This window comes from Arachis hypogaea, chromosome 13 (assembly GCF_003086295.3).
Source record: "Arachis hypogaea cultivar Tifrunner chromosome 13, arahy.Tifrunner.gnm2.J5K5, whole genome shotgun sequence".
Classification (NCBI taxonomy): domain Eukaryota; kingdom Viridiplantae; phylum Streptophyta; class Magnoliopsida; order Fabales; family Fabaceae; genus Arachis; species Arachis hypogaea.
The window spans coordinates 23,946,449-23,962,494 of record NC_092048.1 but is presented as its reverse complement, the minus strand read 5'-3'; the positions used below and the strand labels follow the sequence as shown (position 1 = coordinate 23,962,494).

At 37.0% G+C, this 16,046-nt stretch overlaps 2 protein-coding genes across 2 annotated transcripts; one reads left to right on the top strand and one right to left on the bottom strand.

Annotated features, from left to right (window-relative positions):
- Window positions 1–1,171: 1,171 nt before the first annotated feature.
- On the top strand, window positions 1,172–3,058 carry LOC140177499 (uncharacterized). Its single transcript, XM_072210612.1, has 5 exons — window positions 1,172–1,513; window positions 1,610–1,777; window positions 2,378–2,589; window positions 2,683–2,817; window positions 3,028–3,058. The coding sequence occupies exons 1-5, from the start codon at window positions 1,172–1,174 to the stop codon at window positions 3,056–3,058; spliced, it is 888 nt and encodes a 295-aa protein (XP_072066713.1).
- A 3,513-nt stretch (window positions 3,059–6,571) lies between these two features.
- LOC112737732 (OPA3-like protein) lies at window positions 6,572–10,447 on the bottom strand. The gene is made up of 4 exons (XM_025787793.2): window positions 10,039–10,447; window positions 9,768–9,902; window positions 7,581–7,667; window positions 6,572–7,086 (listed from the first exon to the last, which is right to left on the bottom strand). Exons 1-4 carry the CDS (start codon window positions 10,168–10,170, stop codon window positions 6,922–6,924), a joined length of 519 nt encoding a protein of 172 aa, XP_025643578.1. The 5' UTR covers window positions 10,171–10,447; the 3' UTR covers window positions 6,572–6,921.
- Window positions 10,448–16,046: the final 5,599 nt, after the last annotated feature.

The following is a 16,046-nucleotide window of genomic DNA, read 5'->3' as shown; positions in this document are numbered from 1 at the left end:
GTATATTGAAGAAGCAGAACAAGTGGTTTCTGACAAGGAGCTGATGCTGATACCAACCATTATTCCCACCCCAAAACCCACCACCAATGCCACATCTGAACCAATTCCCAGCACAACACCATGCAATCCAACTTCTGAACCAAATAATACTACTGAATCCACAAAACCAAAGGAGCCACCTACCTCATTGGCTGCTGGTAACTGAAACAAAGCAGAAAAAACTTCCCCTCCAACCCACTGCAAGTCTTGGACCTAAGCCCAATCCACCACCAAAAACAATGGCCCAACCCAGTATAAGCAAGCCCAAAATCCCACAAAAAAAATGCTCCAACCCACTGCAATTCCAAAACCTTGGTCCAAAGGAAAAGAAATCAAGAAGGCTAAAATAAAGAGAGACTGTAAGAATGTAAAAATAGCAGCAGCATGTAGAAGGAGGCCACTGACAAGAGCTGCTGCTACTGGAAATATTGCAAGAACAACTGGTAAAGGAAAACAACCCAAGACAGCCTTTGTTACTTTGTCTAGTTCAGAGGGATCCTCAGACATCCATGACAGTGATGATAGTGCAGAGGATGAAGCATATAGGCCTGGTGGTGATGAAGTGTCCAGTGAAGAAGACTTGCCTCCGGATAGGTCAGCAGCAAAGAGTAATATGAAATTGAGAAGTAGGCCAGGAAAGAAACTTACAAAAGGAAAGAAGTCTGTTATGGTTGAAGATGCTGGTCCTGTTTGTGCAGACTCAGATTCTGAGGATGATGAAATCATTTTTGGACCGATTCCTAAGTTTGGATCATCAGTTGCTCCTTATCATGATGTGCAGGATGATGCTTATAATGATTCTGATGGTGGAGACTCATGGCACTCGGAAGAAATGAAGACTCCTCCAAACTCTGAGGATGAGTTGGAGGAAGTTGATTCAGATGACATATTCCCTGCATTTAGAGAAGGAGGGAGGTTTGGAGAGCTTAGGCTAGAGGTTGGAATGACTTTCACTACAAAAATGGAGTTCAAAGAGGCTGTGCGTGAGTATTGCATACAAGAGGGTAGAAGGATTTGGTTTAAGAAGAACGATAACGTGAGGATGAGAGCTGTGTGTAAGGATGAGAGCTGTGGCTGGCTTGTGTATACCTCTAATAATACTGAGAACAATTGCTGGTAGATAAAGATATTCATGGATGACCACACCTGTGCAAGAGAGACCAAAAATAGACTAGCTAATAGGAAGTGGCTAGCCTACAAATTGGTGAAGAAGCTAAGAAAATATCCAAATCTGAGACACTCCGAGGCTGCACAATATTTTAAGACCGAATGTGATCTGGAACTAAACAAGTCTTCACTGACCAGGGCCTTAGGAGATGCTAGATCTGTTGTGTACGGTGATGCAGCTGCCCAATATGGCATGATGAGGGATTATGGGCTGATACTGCTAAAGAGCAATCCAGGATCCACTGTCACAGTTAGGGTTATACCTCAGCCCAACCCTGATGATGATCCAATTTTCGAGAAGATGTATGTTTGTTTGGAGGGATGTAAAAAAGGATTTCTGGCTGGTTGCAAACCCCTCATAGTCTTGGATGGAGCTTTTCTGAAGACACGGCATGGTGGTTAGATATTGTCTGCAATTGGCCAAGATGCAAACAACCATATATATGTTATTGCCTATGCAATTGTCCCTGTTGAGAACACTGAAAACTGGAGATGGTTCTTGGAATTACTTCATCAAGACCTGGGGGATTATAAGAAGAACAAGCTGTGTTTTATCTCAAATATGCAGAAGGTATGCAATATTTATAGGTTGTCACTTAAAATGATGTTTATACACTGGGCTACTGATTATATATGTTGAATTAATCTATTGTGACTTAAAATGATGTTTATACACTGGTTGTGACTTAATAGTTCTTAGTTATAACAAGTCACTGGTTGTTACTTATTAGTTACATATTGGGTGTGTTTCAACATGATGATTATACACTGGGCTGCTTTCTATATATGCTGAATTAATCTATTGTGACTTATTTATACAGTGGTTGTGCCTTAAGAGTTCTAAGTTAATTAGTGTCAATCTATCTATTGTAGTTACCTATATGATGTTAATACACTGGGCTGCTGTCTATATATGCAAAATTAATCCTGGACTGATTATATGCTGTATAATATTCTGTCAATCTATTGTTACTCATTTATCCTGTTCTGCATAATGTTCTGTAACAGTTCTGTGTAGGGACTAGTTTGATGTCACTTACATAAGTGTAGGGACTAGTTTGATGTCACTTGAACAAGTCTAGGGACTATTTTGATGTCACTTATATAAGTGTAGGGACAATTTTGCTACCCGAAAACAACTATCTGACCCCTTCTTTGGTATCTGAAACAGGGCCTTATAAATGCAGTTAAGGAGGTTTTTCCAGATGTCCATCACAGATTCTGTGTTTGGCATCTGTGGAATAACTTCAATAAGCAATGGAAGGATCTCCAGCTTAGAGGGCTACTTTGGGATTGTGCAAGGTGTACTAGCCAAGATGGCTTCCTTGATATCATCAAAAAGATTGAAAGGGTTAATAAGGAAGCCTGGGAGTATTTGAACAAGTAGCCTAGAGACTCTTGGAGCCGGACATTCTTCAGTAATGCACCTAAAATAGATAACATCTGCAACAATACCTGTGAAGTCTTCAACTCCAGGATCAAAGATGCTAGAGCTAAGCCTATTATCACACTCTTGGAAGAAGTCAGAATGTATGCAATGAGGTCCATAGCTAGGAACAAGGTGAAGCTGAATTCGAACACTGGAGTTCTATCTCCTATACAGCACAGCAGGTTAGAAAAGATACGGAAGGAATAAAAAAATTGGGTCCCGATGTGGTCTGGTGACGCAGATTATGAGAAGTTCGAAGTACATGGCTGACCAACCAACATGGTTGTGGACTTGGGAAAGAGGCTTTGCACATGTGGTTTCTAGCAATTGAGTGGTAATATTTTTTAAATTCATTGTTTTAGTCTTATTATCATTATCAACCTTTGTTGTAGGCTTACTGTTGTTGTCTTCGTTGTTGTGTGAATGCTGTTTAGGGATGCCATGTGTGCATGCGTGTGCTGCACTGGCAAGGGCTGGTAAGAGACCGGAGGACTATTGTCATCAGTGGTTGACCATGGAAGCATATAATAACACATATGCCTTCCATATCAATCCAATTCCAGGTCAAGCACTATGAGAAAAGTCACCATATAACAGACCACAAGCACCAAAATTTAGAAACAAGCCCGGACCACTTAAGAAAAAAGAAGAAAATATGCAGATGAGGAGCCAAGTGGGAGTAAGAAGTTGAAGACAAAGATGAAAAGAATATATAAAAAAAGGTCGATGTCGTTGTTGTGGCAAAGCAGAACACACCAGAAGGAACTGTCCAAAGAGAACTGCTGCCGAAGAGGCTGCTGCCGCTGCACAACCCACTGCTGCTAATGGTGGTGAAGGTCAGGCCAACTTTGCTGCCCCTGTCCCAGAAGCCCCAACCTAAATCAATCTTGACCAAAGTCAACCACCCTTGGAAGCAACTGATGACTCTCAACAAGTTCACGAGCTTATATGATTTTAAATTTATCATACTAACATCCTAACCTAGTTTACTAACTATGTTACATTTTTTGGCTGATAGGTTCTACCCTTACCTGTTAGGCCGCCAAAGCTCCCTCTAAAAATAAAGTTAGCCAAGCATTGTGAAAAACCAGCTTCAGGAAGTAGCAATCCACCAGTAACCACCCCACCTGCTGCCATCCCACCAAGAAGTAGTCATACAGCAAGGAATCCTCCACCTAACCCTATGCAAGGTGCAACACAGGAAACTGCTACAAGACTTGCAAATTTCATGAAGTTTGTGCCCAACCCTGGATTCAAGGCACAAAAAATGAAGATTAGGATGATTATGTTTAGGGAAAGCAGGCTGTTTTTTTGTATCTATTTTGCTGATGTTGTTTACAATACCTAAAACATTGTCCCAATGTTGGGGATTTTAGTATTTGAATTTTATCAGGTCAATATGTCAACAACTTTGATATACTTGGTGTTTTGGCTCTATAATGCCTTTTTTGAATCAAACATTACCAATATGAATTATGAATTATGACTTTATTGAATTGAGTTTTCTCAACCTTTTGTTTATATATTATCCTCTATTACAGACTTAAGAGTAGTTCAAATCTTGTCCATTTCTATTTGATTGAAAAGAAGTCCAAAAACAGAAGTATGCATATAATCAAACACTTTAATTTCCATTTCTTTCAAACAAAAGGATAGGAACAAGTACATGAACAAGGAATGCATATAACATGCATGTCATTTGTTTTTTGCTAGATACAGTTGACCCTACTGTCTATCCAGCTTTAATACAAGAACACCAATTACAATCAGTAGCATGAACACAAACATCAAAATTTTTCCCATTTTTAGAACCCTAATTTCAGCTTCTAATTTACCAAATTTCCAAGCCATCTTCATCTTCCATTCTTCATCATCAACAGAATGTCTTGTTCTATCATCACATGGCATGGCATCTTCCAAAACTTTATCAACCCACAAAAACAATCCACACCATTTCTTACCCACAGTCTGCACATCAAAGAAAATTCAATCAGCAAAATTTATATCCATAAATACAGCAATTAACAACAATAATACTTACATTGTAGTTTGGGCAACTCAGGAACGGTCTCCTTGGATTAGAATCTGTCCCTGACCACCGCAGCACCGGTCTCAACCCGCAGGCACACCATTCTGGCAAACGAGCTTCTCTGTTTCTGTTCATTCTCCTCATGATGCTTCCAAATGATCGTGGGTTGTTCGAGCTCCCAGCTGCAATGCTCGTGCTAGCCATAACCGTCAGGCTTCAGAGAGGGAGAAGAGAAGAACACAGCACCGACGAGAAGAGAGCAGAGTGAACAAAGTGGCCTTCAAATTTGGGGATTAGGGTTTTAACTTCACCTGAGGGACCAAATTGAGTCGGAAGAGTTTACTCTGCCACATCAGCTAGCCGTTGTGAGTCCCACGTGTCACCAACGCTGCCAGCTAAGCTTTCCGGTTGCACCAGGTGTCCAGAAATTGCCGGAAGGACAACTTTGAGTTCCGGAGTGCAAGTTCGGGGATGACTTTGAGGAACTTTTAAGTTCAGGGACTACTATGAGGCTCGAGTGCAACTTCAGGGACTACATTGAGGCTTATCTCATGCAAAACAGTATACCAAAATTTGGAAATGTGTAATTGAACAATGAAAAGTCATATCAAATGAATGAAAGAAAGAAAGTTTGAAATAATACTCAATTTAGTTCGTGAAATTTGAGGTTGGAATTAAATTGACAATTAAAATTACAATTGACTTAATTCGGCCCTAAAATTTACAATAGTAATTCACGTTAGCTTCTAAGCTGATTTCTGTAAATGGCGTGTTGATTTTGCACGTTAATTTACTAAGATTTGAACTTCTCACCTAGATTCTATGTGACTAAGACTTAGGGTCCGTTTGGAAAGGTTCAAAAGTAACTTTTTTGATCTTTTGACTTATGTAAAGTAGTAGTATTAATGTCTAGTACAATTTTCAAAACTAAATTGCAGCTTTCTAAGAAGCTATTTAGGAATTTATAAAGAAATTAAAAAAAATAATTTCTCTCATAATACTATTATTTTTTATTACATTTCTATAAAATAAGTACTTTTAGAGCTAAAAATTCAAACACGAAATAACTTATTTATAAGTTACTTTTAATATAGTCATTTATTGTTTAAACTATTTTATCAAAAGGAGTTTAATTAAGCTGTTTACCTAAACGGGCCTTACTAGACTTCTAAAAGCTTGATTGACTCTCCAACATCCTCCGAGGATGACAATAAAAAGTTCAATTTGAAAATTTTGTTGCTCTGGGAGCAACAATCAAGCTACTAGAATTGAACTTTTGTTGCTTTGGGAGCAACAATCAAGCTACTGGAGCTCTAATAAATTTTGATCATATGAAACCTAGGTGAGAAATCTAAATCACAACAAGTTAATGTACCAAATCAACATGTCATTAACGGAAATTAGCCCAAGAGTTAATGTGAGTTACAATTATAAATTTCAAGGTCCAATTTGAATCCATTAAAATGTTAAGGGTCAAATTGAATCAAATTTTAAATTTTTTGGGTCAACTTGAGTAATAACTCAAGAGTTCATACAGAGGTGAGCTTCAACGTAGTATTTAATTTACAACTCAAATGGAAAAACGTTCCATTTTTAGATTATACAGTGTGAAGGAAATTTCCGCAATTTAAATTTGATCCTTTACAAAGAATGTAGTTTTTAGAGGAAGCTGCTTTTATGATGAGAAATATAAGAGTACGAGACCTAACAAGTGTTGACATGCAATGCCTTTCCCCTGATTGGAAATTGAATTATGGTATTTGAACTCCTTTTCTGTCGTCCATTTTGTCGATAAATTTTACCTCATTGAATAAAATGTTGGACAAACTAGCTTGAATCTCACATTTTATACATAAAAACTTTTTTCCTAATGTTGACACGATCTCAATGTCAATGAAAAATCAAGATATGGGAAGACATTTATTACAAAAATGTTTATATGCACCAATTGGCTCTACATAAGGAAGCGTGAAGTAACTTGTATCTGATTTGTTTCACAGAATGACACGCAATTATTACACAAATTACATGTAAATAAAACTAAAGAATTCGCCTGTAATTGTATGAAGAGTAAGCATGTCTTCAGAAAGTGTTGTGCTAAAAAAATTGCTTTATGTCCTTGTCTTTCTTCAGTGTTTGGAAGCTCCATATTTTCGAACTTTTCAAGATCAACTACACAATTTTCAAGAGCAATGGCTCTAATGAATTCAAGTAATACTTCATCAAGATCTATTGGCATTTTGCAAATTAGCAACAATCAATCGGATTTTGGTTTTTTGTCTGCACTGGCACCGGATTGAGTGTTCCTGAAGTGCAGAATGCCAGAAAGACCTCGTCCTCTAGCAAGATGTTCTAGCTCTTCAAGCTTGTGTCCAAGTTGTTCAACTTCTCTAGCCAACTCTTCATTCTTTGTTTTTATTGCCTGAAAGTAACAAAACCAGAGCACAACCTCTGAGATTAAAATATTTCTGGCCCCTACAACTGCATCTACCAAACTGGGTGAAGATGCATCCAGATTAATTCACAACATCGGTCATTGACCTCTCCTAAGTGTCAGTGTAATTATACTCACCCTTTTTACTCGTCAAATCTGAATCTTTTGAAGATTTTACTTTAGAATGTAAAAAAGTAAGGGATTTTACCACTGGGTTACTAAAATTAAAAATGGAAATCATTTTCATTTTATGGATCCATGGGTAAAACCCTTCACTTCTTCCTCTAAAGTGAAATCCTTACTTTAGACAATCACCAGGGAGATAAAAAAAATTAAAAAGAAGAGAAGGGATTGAATGTAATTACATTGAATCTCATAGCCCAGTGTAATTTACCCAAAAATAAATGGATTGCAAGAAACCAGCTTTTTATTGCTTCTTTGAATGGATAAATTACAAGTGAGAGGAAAGTTTAAAAGACAACCTCTATCTCCTGTCTACGTAATTCTTCCTTTCTGGCTTCTGATCTAGAGCTTCTTTGCACCTCAAAGATTACAGCAGCTCCAGCAACCTAAATAGAAGAGAATTAAAATGCATGATGTGCAATAACTCTACATGGAAAACCATTAAACTAGGCAGAAAACATGGGGTGCAAAGAAACAGAGAGAAGACCAAGCAATTCTAAAAATTATAGGAAGCACTTCTTCCCATTAATAAGAAGAAACTGTTTATAATAATAAAATCGTAGAATCGGATTAAGCACCCAATCAAGTTCAGATATGTCATCAAAACAGAGAGACATGCTAAGCATAATGTTACCCCAAGCAGATAACTCCAGGTTCATAAATTATAAAGCCTACACATAATTTCTTGAATCCCCACAACTTCGGTTGAAATAAAACTTCCTTTCAACCTGAACTTGTACAAAAGTCTTATGCTGTGCTTTACATTATTTTCTCTTCCTTTTTCCTAGACGGGAGGACCAGAGATGCTCCTTATAAGAGCAGAAGCAAACAATAGAAAAACTGTCAATAAAGTGTAGATTTCCAATCTCTTCACTTATTGGAGAGAGAAAATCCCTTTAAAAAGATCATTAGCTTTGGTGTAGATGCACCCATCTAACCCTATCTCATAAAACTCGCTTGTCAAAAATCTAAGTGTGGAAATCATGGTCCAACCAGATAGCACATTGCCACACAGGTTCAGCCTCCTTCCATCTCCCAAAACAACTAATCTAGTCAACAAGAACTAATCTAAGGCTGCAAGGCACACCCAACACTTGCCAAAAGATACCAAAGAAAGCATTCTATAGAGGTTAGCCACAAGACAATGTAAAAACAAATATGATACTAACTCCAAGTTTACCCCACACATAACACATACATCACAGGAAATAGCCTTATATGTCCCTCAAACTTGTAAATGTCATTGATATTACTTTCTATTAAGGATGTTGGTCCAAATAAAATATTTGAGTTTAAAGGGAGCTTTGGACTTTCCAGATATGGCCATATGTGTTTATCTAGGTGAAAAGATTTAGATTTGAGGAATAAGTTTGGAACTAAAAAAAGTAAGATTTGCAACTAAACATATCAAAGGAATAAGAGACTGCAACCTTTTATCAGGTTAAAGGACAAAAGAACATTATCAAAGAGATGTAGAAGAATCACTACTTCAGAGAATTCTACCAATTAGGTTACAAAAAGTGTCCCAAAAGTGGAATCCCACAGAACATAAAATCATGGATAGAAGAGTTATATAAGGAAGAGACATATTCCCAGTTATTGATAATGCTTAAATCTTCTTAAACCACATATATAGACAAGAGTACAAGACACTTTGAATCTAGATCCTTTTTAATAGTTTAGTCTATAATTTTTCATGATCTCTATTCACTTCTAACCACGTGTCCAAACGAATTAATAATTATTTGACCATCCTTTCCACAACTAATGCTACCCAAATTTCTTTGCTAATCCTATCTTATGTGTCCACTCATTAAAACATTCTCATCTCAGAATCATTAAGCTTACTCTCAGTACTGGTTCAGTCAACTAACCCCTCCCGGTTTTACACTTTTACTACTCTGTGTCCATGCGCAAAAGAACTTATCATTATGGTTCCCTCTGCAACAAGTGTTCAGATAAATGTTAACAAATTAACCATCCATACTTTGACAGGAACCTGGCTATAAATGGTCTATAATATAGCTAATGCCTCACAGTATCCCTCTTTCTAGTCCCTACAAAATCAATCAAAGCTAACGATCACAAAAAGGTGAATGTCAATTCTAAGAAAAGAAAAGAAAGAAAATAATAAGAGATTAATGAGTGGTGACTTTTCAGCAGAGTCAAACAAGACTTGAGAGGAGATAAGTGTGTCTTTTAAACAAACATCATAACCGAAAAATTCAGCTAGCATAGGGTTGACTTTTGTATCTGACAAAAAGAAAAAGACGGAAAACCCTCAAATCCTCAATCCCTCAACCCTCATTGATACATAGATAACATTCCTGGACCATGCAATGATTCTAAAAGGAACTGAACATGAACTACAACAATCACAACCATAAATCAAAACTTGCACCAAATAGCACAAAATCAACAGAGTAAAAAACACAAACAGGTAGTGGGCATTTCAATGAACAAAGAAAAAGTAAAGATCCAATTACAGAGAAGACGAAGATCTCGCCAAGAAGATCGGCTGCGGCTTGCACGGCTTTCTCCTCATCCAGTGGCCGGATCGCAACATCAGTTGAATGACCATAAATGCGCCTCTGCACTGTTGTCGTAAACCTATGATTCACCTGAAATAATACACAGAAAACACAATCATCAATAGTATATCATACTAATAATGCGTTCTAACGCCGAATTCACTGGAACACGGCCACATCAAAGTGAGTGATGCGAAAATGGGGAAAGGAAGAGAACGATGATGACCTGGGCAACGTTGATGATGAGGTTACGGAACCGAGGGTGGTAGCTAGCTTCTTTCTTGAGCCTGGTGGCAATGGGTTTGCACGCTGTTTTCAAAAGAAGAGTTCCGAGCTTCACCACTGGCAGCACCACCATGACTCTCTCTCTCTCACTCACTCACTCACCTTGATTCTTTCCTTTTTCGGAATACACTGAATTCAAAACTAACCCCAAAGTAATAGTAGTAATTATAATTAATGAAAATAACATTAATTAATTTCAACAACAGAAGCTGGGAATATGAAGAGTGAGTTATGGTAATGGGAAGATTGAAGCAATTGTGTGGGTAATGAGGGAAGCATCTTCGTATCTTTTCTTGCACAACAAGAACATGGAATGGACAACGGTGCGTTCCGCAAAAGACTTCTTTTTTTATGCGACTTTTTTCCTTCTTCTTTTTATTTTATTATTTTATTATTTTTTAGTTCTAGAATTTATTTTTCATTTGGAATAGCCATGGATGTTTTTTATCAATATTGGGAATCGTTACAGCCTGGCCTAAACATCACATGGGTCGACCGACCCACAAACCACCCGACTCGAACGGTCGGGTGCAAGGCGTTCAAGTACTGATCCGGACACGCGTCCTAGACAGCTCTCTACTATAGTTGTATGGGAAAGCTTTGAGGAAGGTGGGTTCTGTCTTTGTGGGACCCGCCTCTGACACGGTATATATGGGGAAGGGTAACTACCCCTCCCCCAAGGTATGTCACATACCATTCTCTCACTTTTCGCCTGCACACTTGACTGACTAGAGCGTCGGAGTATCTTTGCAGGTGACACCCCCCTCTCTACACGAAGAGCTCGGGAAGTCGGTTACCCCTCCTCCAATCCAGCACTCGGAACCAGGCGATTCCCCCTCTCATCAATTCAAGTACCAACTCGAACCGTCCGGTACCCGACCTACCGTACAGAAATGAAGGTGTTTTGCCGGTTTGTGGATGTAGGTTCAACATGTGGAAGACATGGTGATAGAGTGCATCAGCGGCGTGGCAGTTCCCGGCAACACGTAAGGAGCATGGTGATGTGGCGAGTTCAGATTAGGGCTGGCAATACATAACCTACCTGCGGGTACCCAACCCGCTGCAGGTAGGAAAGAAATCGGTCCGGATATGTCTGCGGATAGAGTAAGGTACGGATTTAGGGTGTACCCTACCCGACCCGCACCCCATATATAACACATATTTTATAAAAATTAGGTATATAATGAAGGAGGTGAGAGTTAAACTCACAACCTCCCTCATGTAATGACTTACAATAAGCGAGCAACCACTAAATTACTTAGTTAAACTCACAACCTCCCTCATGTAATGACTTGCATTAGTTTCTTTTTATTTTATTAATATGTATGAAATTTGGAATGATTTAATTTTATATTTGCTTAAAAAAATTGATGTTTCTGCGGGTAGCATAGTTATAAAAATCGAACCGGACCGGCCGGTTCGATCGAAAGATCGGTGAACCAAATCCTAAATCGGTTCGGTTTATTCTTTGAACTGTACAAGGAACAAACTGGTGTGAACTGATAAGAACTGGAGAAAACTGGTTAGGGTAGGATAGAGTAGGGTTTAAAACTTTAGGGTGCGGGTAGGGTAGAGTTTTAATGAAATTTTCAAACCGCGAGTAGGGTTAGGGCAGAGTCCAAACCCTACCCTACCCTACTCATTGTCAGCCCTAGCTCAGACGCGTGGCAGTGCCCTGCAAACACACGGTGGGCGTGTTGCCTCCGAATCCAGGAAGCATTGCAGGTTTCTGTGTGTTTTCGAAGAGCCTGCAGCAACACGGGGTGGGCATTTCGAATCACACATTGCCACATCAGCAACATGCCCTCCACGTGTTGTGTCAGCACATCCTCCACGTGTTGATATTGCACATCTGATACGTCCACTAACATACATATATATCAAAAACGTCCATTTTCATTCAAACACCAACATATTCTCTATAATAAAAAAAATGAGCCTTAGAGTAGTGTCTAATTTTTTTTCATGAAAGTGAGATAGGTGATATATCTCAATCTTGTAATTTTTTATATTTTTTTAAAATTGTAAGAGATATCAAAAAATAGAAGGATCTCGTATGTGTATCTCAAAATTTTTTAACTTTTTAAACAGAAATTGAAGGATTTAATTTTAAACATTAGAGAGTCTAATTTTTATATCACAGAAATTAAAAGATTTGATTTTTGTATTTTTAAAAAATCAGAGAATCTGATTTCTACATTTCAAATTAAACTGTTTCACATTTGAAATTAACATCTTAATAGTTCACAATTCAACAAAAAATTAATTCTATAATATCTATAAATAAGTGCAGGGGCGAAGCTACCTACTATGGAGGGGAGGCAGTGGCCCTCAAAAAAAAATTTACAAAAATAATAAAAAATAAAAGAGTGGCTCCCCCTTAAAAAATTTATGGCCTCCCCCTTTGAAACATGTATGGCTTTTTGTAATTCCCATTCAAAAAGTGGGTGCAGCCATTATTCTGAAAATCGAATCGGATCTGTCGGTTCGACCGAATTAACTGAAAATCGATCATCTGTTCGATTCGGTTGATGTGAAGAATCATCCAGCAAAAAATTGGCTTAAAAACCGGTCAAACCGCAGTTAACCGGTGAACCATTAGAACCGTTTGATTTTTTCCAGTTTAGTGGTGTATATATATATGTGTTAAAAAAATTCACCCCATCCTCTCTCTCTCTCTTTTAGAAGTTCAGAACCCCTTACCCATCCTCTCTCTCTTTTAGAAGTTCAGAACCCCTTACCCATCCTCTCTCTCTCTCTCTCTCTCTCTCTCTCTCTCTCTCTCTCTCTCTCTCTCTCTCTCTCTCTCTCTCAAAAACCCAAACCCTAACGATGGTAGGAACCCAGCCCCATCCCATCGCCGAGCTCTTCTCTTCCGATAGACGGTGTTGTCACGCCGGCAGAGAAGACTTAAGTGCCGTCATCGCTCTTGGAAAGTCTGCTCGCTTCTCGATCCTCTCCTCCTCAACGTCAAGTGCTTGCTCGGAACTGTTGGCGACGCCGCTGCGAAAGGCTTCTCCGTCGTCTCTACTTGATCTGTTGGTGCCCATCTCTCTCTCTCTCTCTCTCTCTCTCTCTCTATGTCTCTTATTGCGACGTCTCTCTCTGATCGGTTGTGGAGTATTCGCCGCGCAATCACCTTCCTTCCTCCCTCACTGCCAGTAAGCACTACTGCCTCAATTTATTTTTGGTTATTTTGTTAATTTTATTTATTTTGATTTTTGAGTTGCTGACCGTTAATTTTTCTGATTCTGAGTTGTTTATGTTGGTTTTTCTGATTTTGAGTTGTTAATTTTGGTTGCTGATTTTTTCTGATTTTGAATTGTTGATGGTGGTATGGTAAAATTATTTTTCATCCTTTCTCATCTTTCAGTAGCACAAATTATATTTCTTTTATATATATTTTTTATTCAAATTTATACACTTCTTTGAACTTTGAAGTATGCTGAAAAGGGTGTTTCAAATTTTTTTGCATTGAAAATTCCAAGCAAGTCCTTTTGTATTGGGTTTGTCAAAGTTTCTGGTTTCAAAGTTGGTGAAATTTTCAATGTAAGTGGATAATAATAATAACTCTTGGTTTATATCATTTATGATTATGAATATTTAGTTTATTTGTTGTTATTCTTTGTTTTTGTATTGATTTCTCCAATTGATGTGGTTTGAAAATTTGTAGGAGAATGAGAAGGAGAACAACACAAGTAATAGTATTTAACAATATGATATTGCTATTGTAGAACATTATAATTCTTATTGTAGACATTATAATAAAGGAATGAAAATTAAAAAACATAGTTGGGTTTGTGTTTAAGTGTCTCACCTTTTAAAGGATTAAGATAGAACACCAAAAATATGTAAGATTACTTCACTTTTAGAGATTTCAAAATAGAAATGGGATAATATATCATAGACTTTGTTATAGGATTACCTTAAACATCTTTAGGCTACAATGTTACATGGGTAATAAAAGATAGGTTGACCAAATCTACACATATTCTACTAATAAGGTGGACACCGTATAGATTGGTTCAATTTTATATCCAAGAGATTGTAAGGTTACATAGAGTACCAATGAATATTGTGTTTGACAAAGATCCTAGATTGACATTTAAGTTTTGGATTACAAGATGTCTTAGGTACTAAATTTCATTTTAATACAGCTTATTACCCATACACAAATGGTCAGACTGAGAGGACAATCTAAATTCTAGAAAACATGTTTAGTACTTGTATACTTTAGTTACAAAGAAGTTGAGATACTCATCTTCCTTTGATAGAGTTTGTCTACAACAAAGCTATCATTTTAGCATTGGAATAACTTCCTTTGAATCTCTATATAGTAAAAAGTGTCGATCACCTTTGTGTTGGTTGAGGTTGGTGAAAAAAATTTGTTAGAACCTAATATTGTACAACAAACTACAAAAGATTAGGTTAATAAAAAAGAAGATACTCGCAACTCAAAGTAGACAAAAAAGTTATACTAATAAAAGAAGAAGGCTTTTAAAGTTTAAAGAAAGAGATAATGTTTTTTTTTAAAAGTCACTCCTACTACTAGTATTGGTAGAATCCTAAAATCTAAAAAATTAAATCCCAAGTTCATTGGTCCATTTTAAATTCTTAAGAGGATTTGACTCGTTGCTTAGCAAATTGCACTTTCTCCAAATCTTTTAAACTTTCACAATGTCTTTCATATTTTCTAAGTCAGAAAGTATTGTTTTGATCAATCACATGTCATAAAATATGATACAATGCAAATAAAAAATGCTTTGACATGTGAAACTATACTGATAGAAATTATTGATAGATTTGTTAAAAATTTAAGAGAAAAAAATTCTGTTAAAAGTGGTATGAAAAGAGTTAATAAAAGAAGAAGAAACATAAAAATTAGAAGATGAGATAAAAAAATTTTATCAAACAAGTCAGTAAATTTTAAAGACAAAATTCATAAAAGATGGAGAGAAATGTAACCTCTTTTTTCAATAAATATTTAACATAATATATTTAATTTTATTCTCTTTTTATATAAAAATAAGATAATAATATAGATATTAATTTTTACTAATTATAATATACAGTTGTAATTATTTTTAGCAACTATACAATAGCAACAAAGCTTTGTCCATTAGGTGGAGTCGGATACATGGATCAAATAACGTTATTGAACTTTATCATGTATCATGTCTACAGAAAGACCTTTACATGTAGATCTCATTTGACTACTTCATGGATGATCTTTTTAGGTCTTCCTCTGTCTTTCACCCCTTATCCATCTTCCATTTCATCCACCCTTCTAACTGGGTGCTCTGTCGGTCTTCTTCTCATATGTCCAAACCACTTGAGACGCGATTCTACCATCTTTTTTACAATAGGTGCTACTCCAACTCTCTCTCTTATATCTTTGATCTTTATTCTATCCAATCGTGTATGACTACTCATCCATCTCAATATCTTCATCTCTGCCACACTTAACTTATGTTCGTGCTTCTCTTTGGCCGCCCAACACTCTGTACCATAAAACATAGCCAGTCTGAAAGCAGTGCGATAGAATTTACCTTTAAGTTTTAAAGACACTTTTTTGTCACATATAAAACCAGATGCACTCCGCCATTTTGACCAACCTGCTTCGATCCTATAATTTACATCCTGTTCATTCTCTCCATTATCTTGTATGATGCACCTAAGATACTTAAAATTTTTAACTTTTTGTATGATATTTTCTCTAATCTTCACCTCTATATTAGGGTTTTTTCTTTGGTGGCCGAACTTACATTTCATATATTCTATCTTGCTACAGCTTATGCGCAGACCATACACTTCTAGAGCTTCTCTCTATAAATCTAACTTCTTATTTAGGTCTTTCCTTGACTCTTCCAGAAGGACGATATCATTGGCAAAAAGCATGCATCATAGCGCAGGGTCTTGGATATGCTATATGAGTACTTTTAAAACTAA

Bases quoted from the DNA above. Each gene is read 5' to 3' on its own strand.
- LOC112737732 (XM_025787793.2), bottom strand. From the start codon at position 10,170: ATGGTGGTGCTGCCAGTGGTGAAGCTCGGAACTCTTCTTTTGAAAACA. The intron at 9,903-10,038 runs GTCATCATCGTT...GTATTATTTCAG, and splicing joins TCATCATCAACGTTGCCCAG to GTGAATCATAGGTTTACGAC. The intron at 7,087-7,580 runs GTTGTCTTTTAA...TGTTACTTTCAG, and splicing joins TACGTAGACAGGAGATAGAG to GCAATAAAAACAAAGAATGA.
- LOC140177499 (XM_072210612.1), top strand. From the start codon at position 1,172: ATGGATGACCACACCTGTGCAAGAGAGACCAAAAATAGACTAGCTAAT. The intron at 2,590-2,682 runs GTAGCCTAGAGA...CTTCAACTCCAG, and splicing joins GCCTGGGAGTATTTGAACAA to GATCAAAGATGCTAGAGCTA. The intron at 2,818-3,027 runs GTTAGAAAAGAT...CCTTTGTTGTAG, and splicing joins TCTCCTATACAGCACAGCAG to GCTTACTGTTGTTGTCTTCG.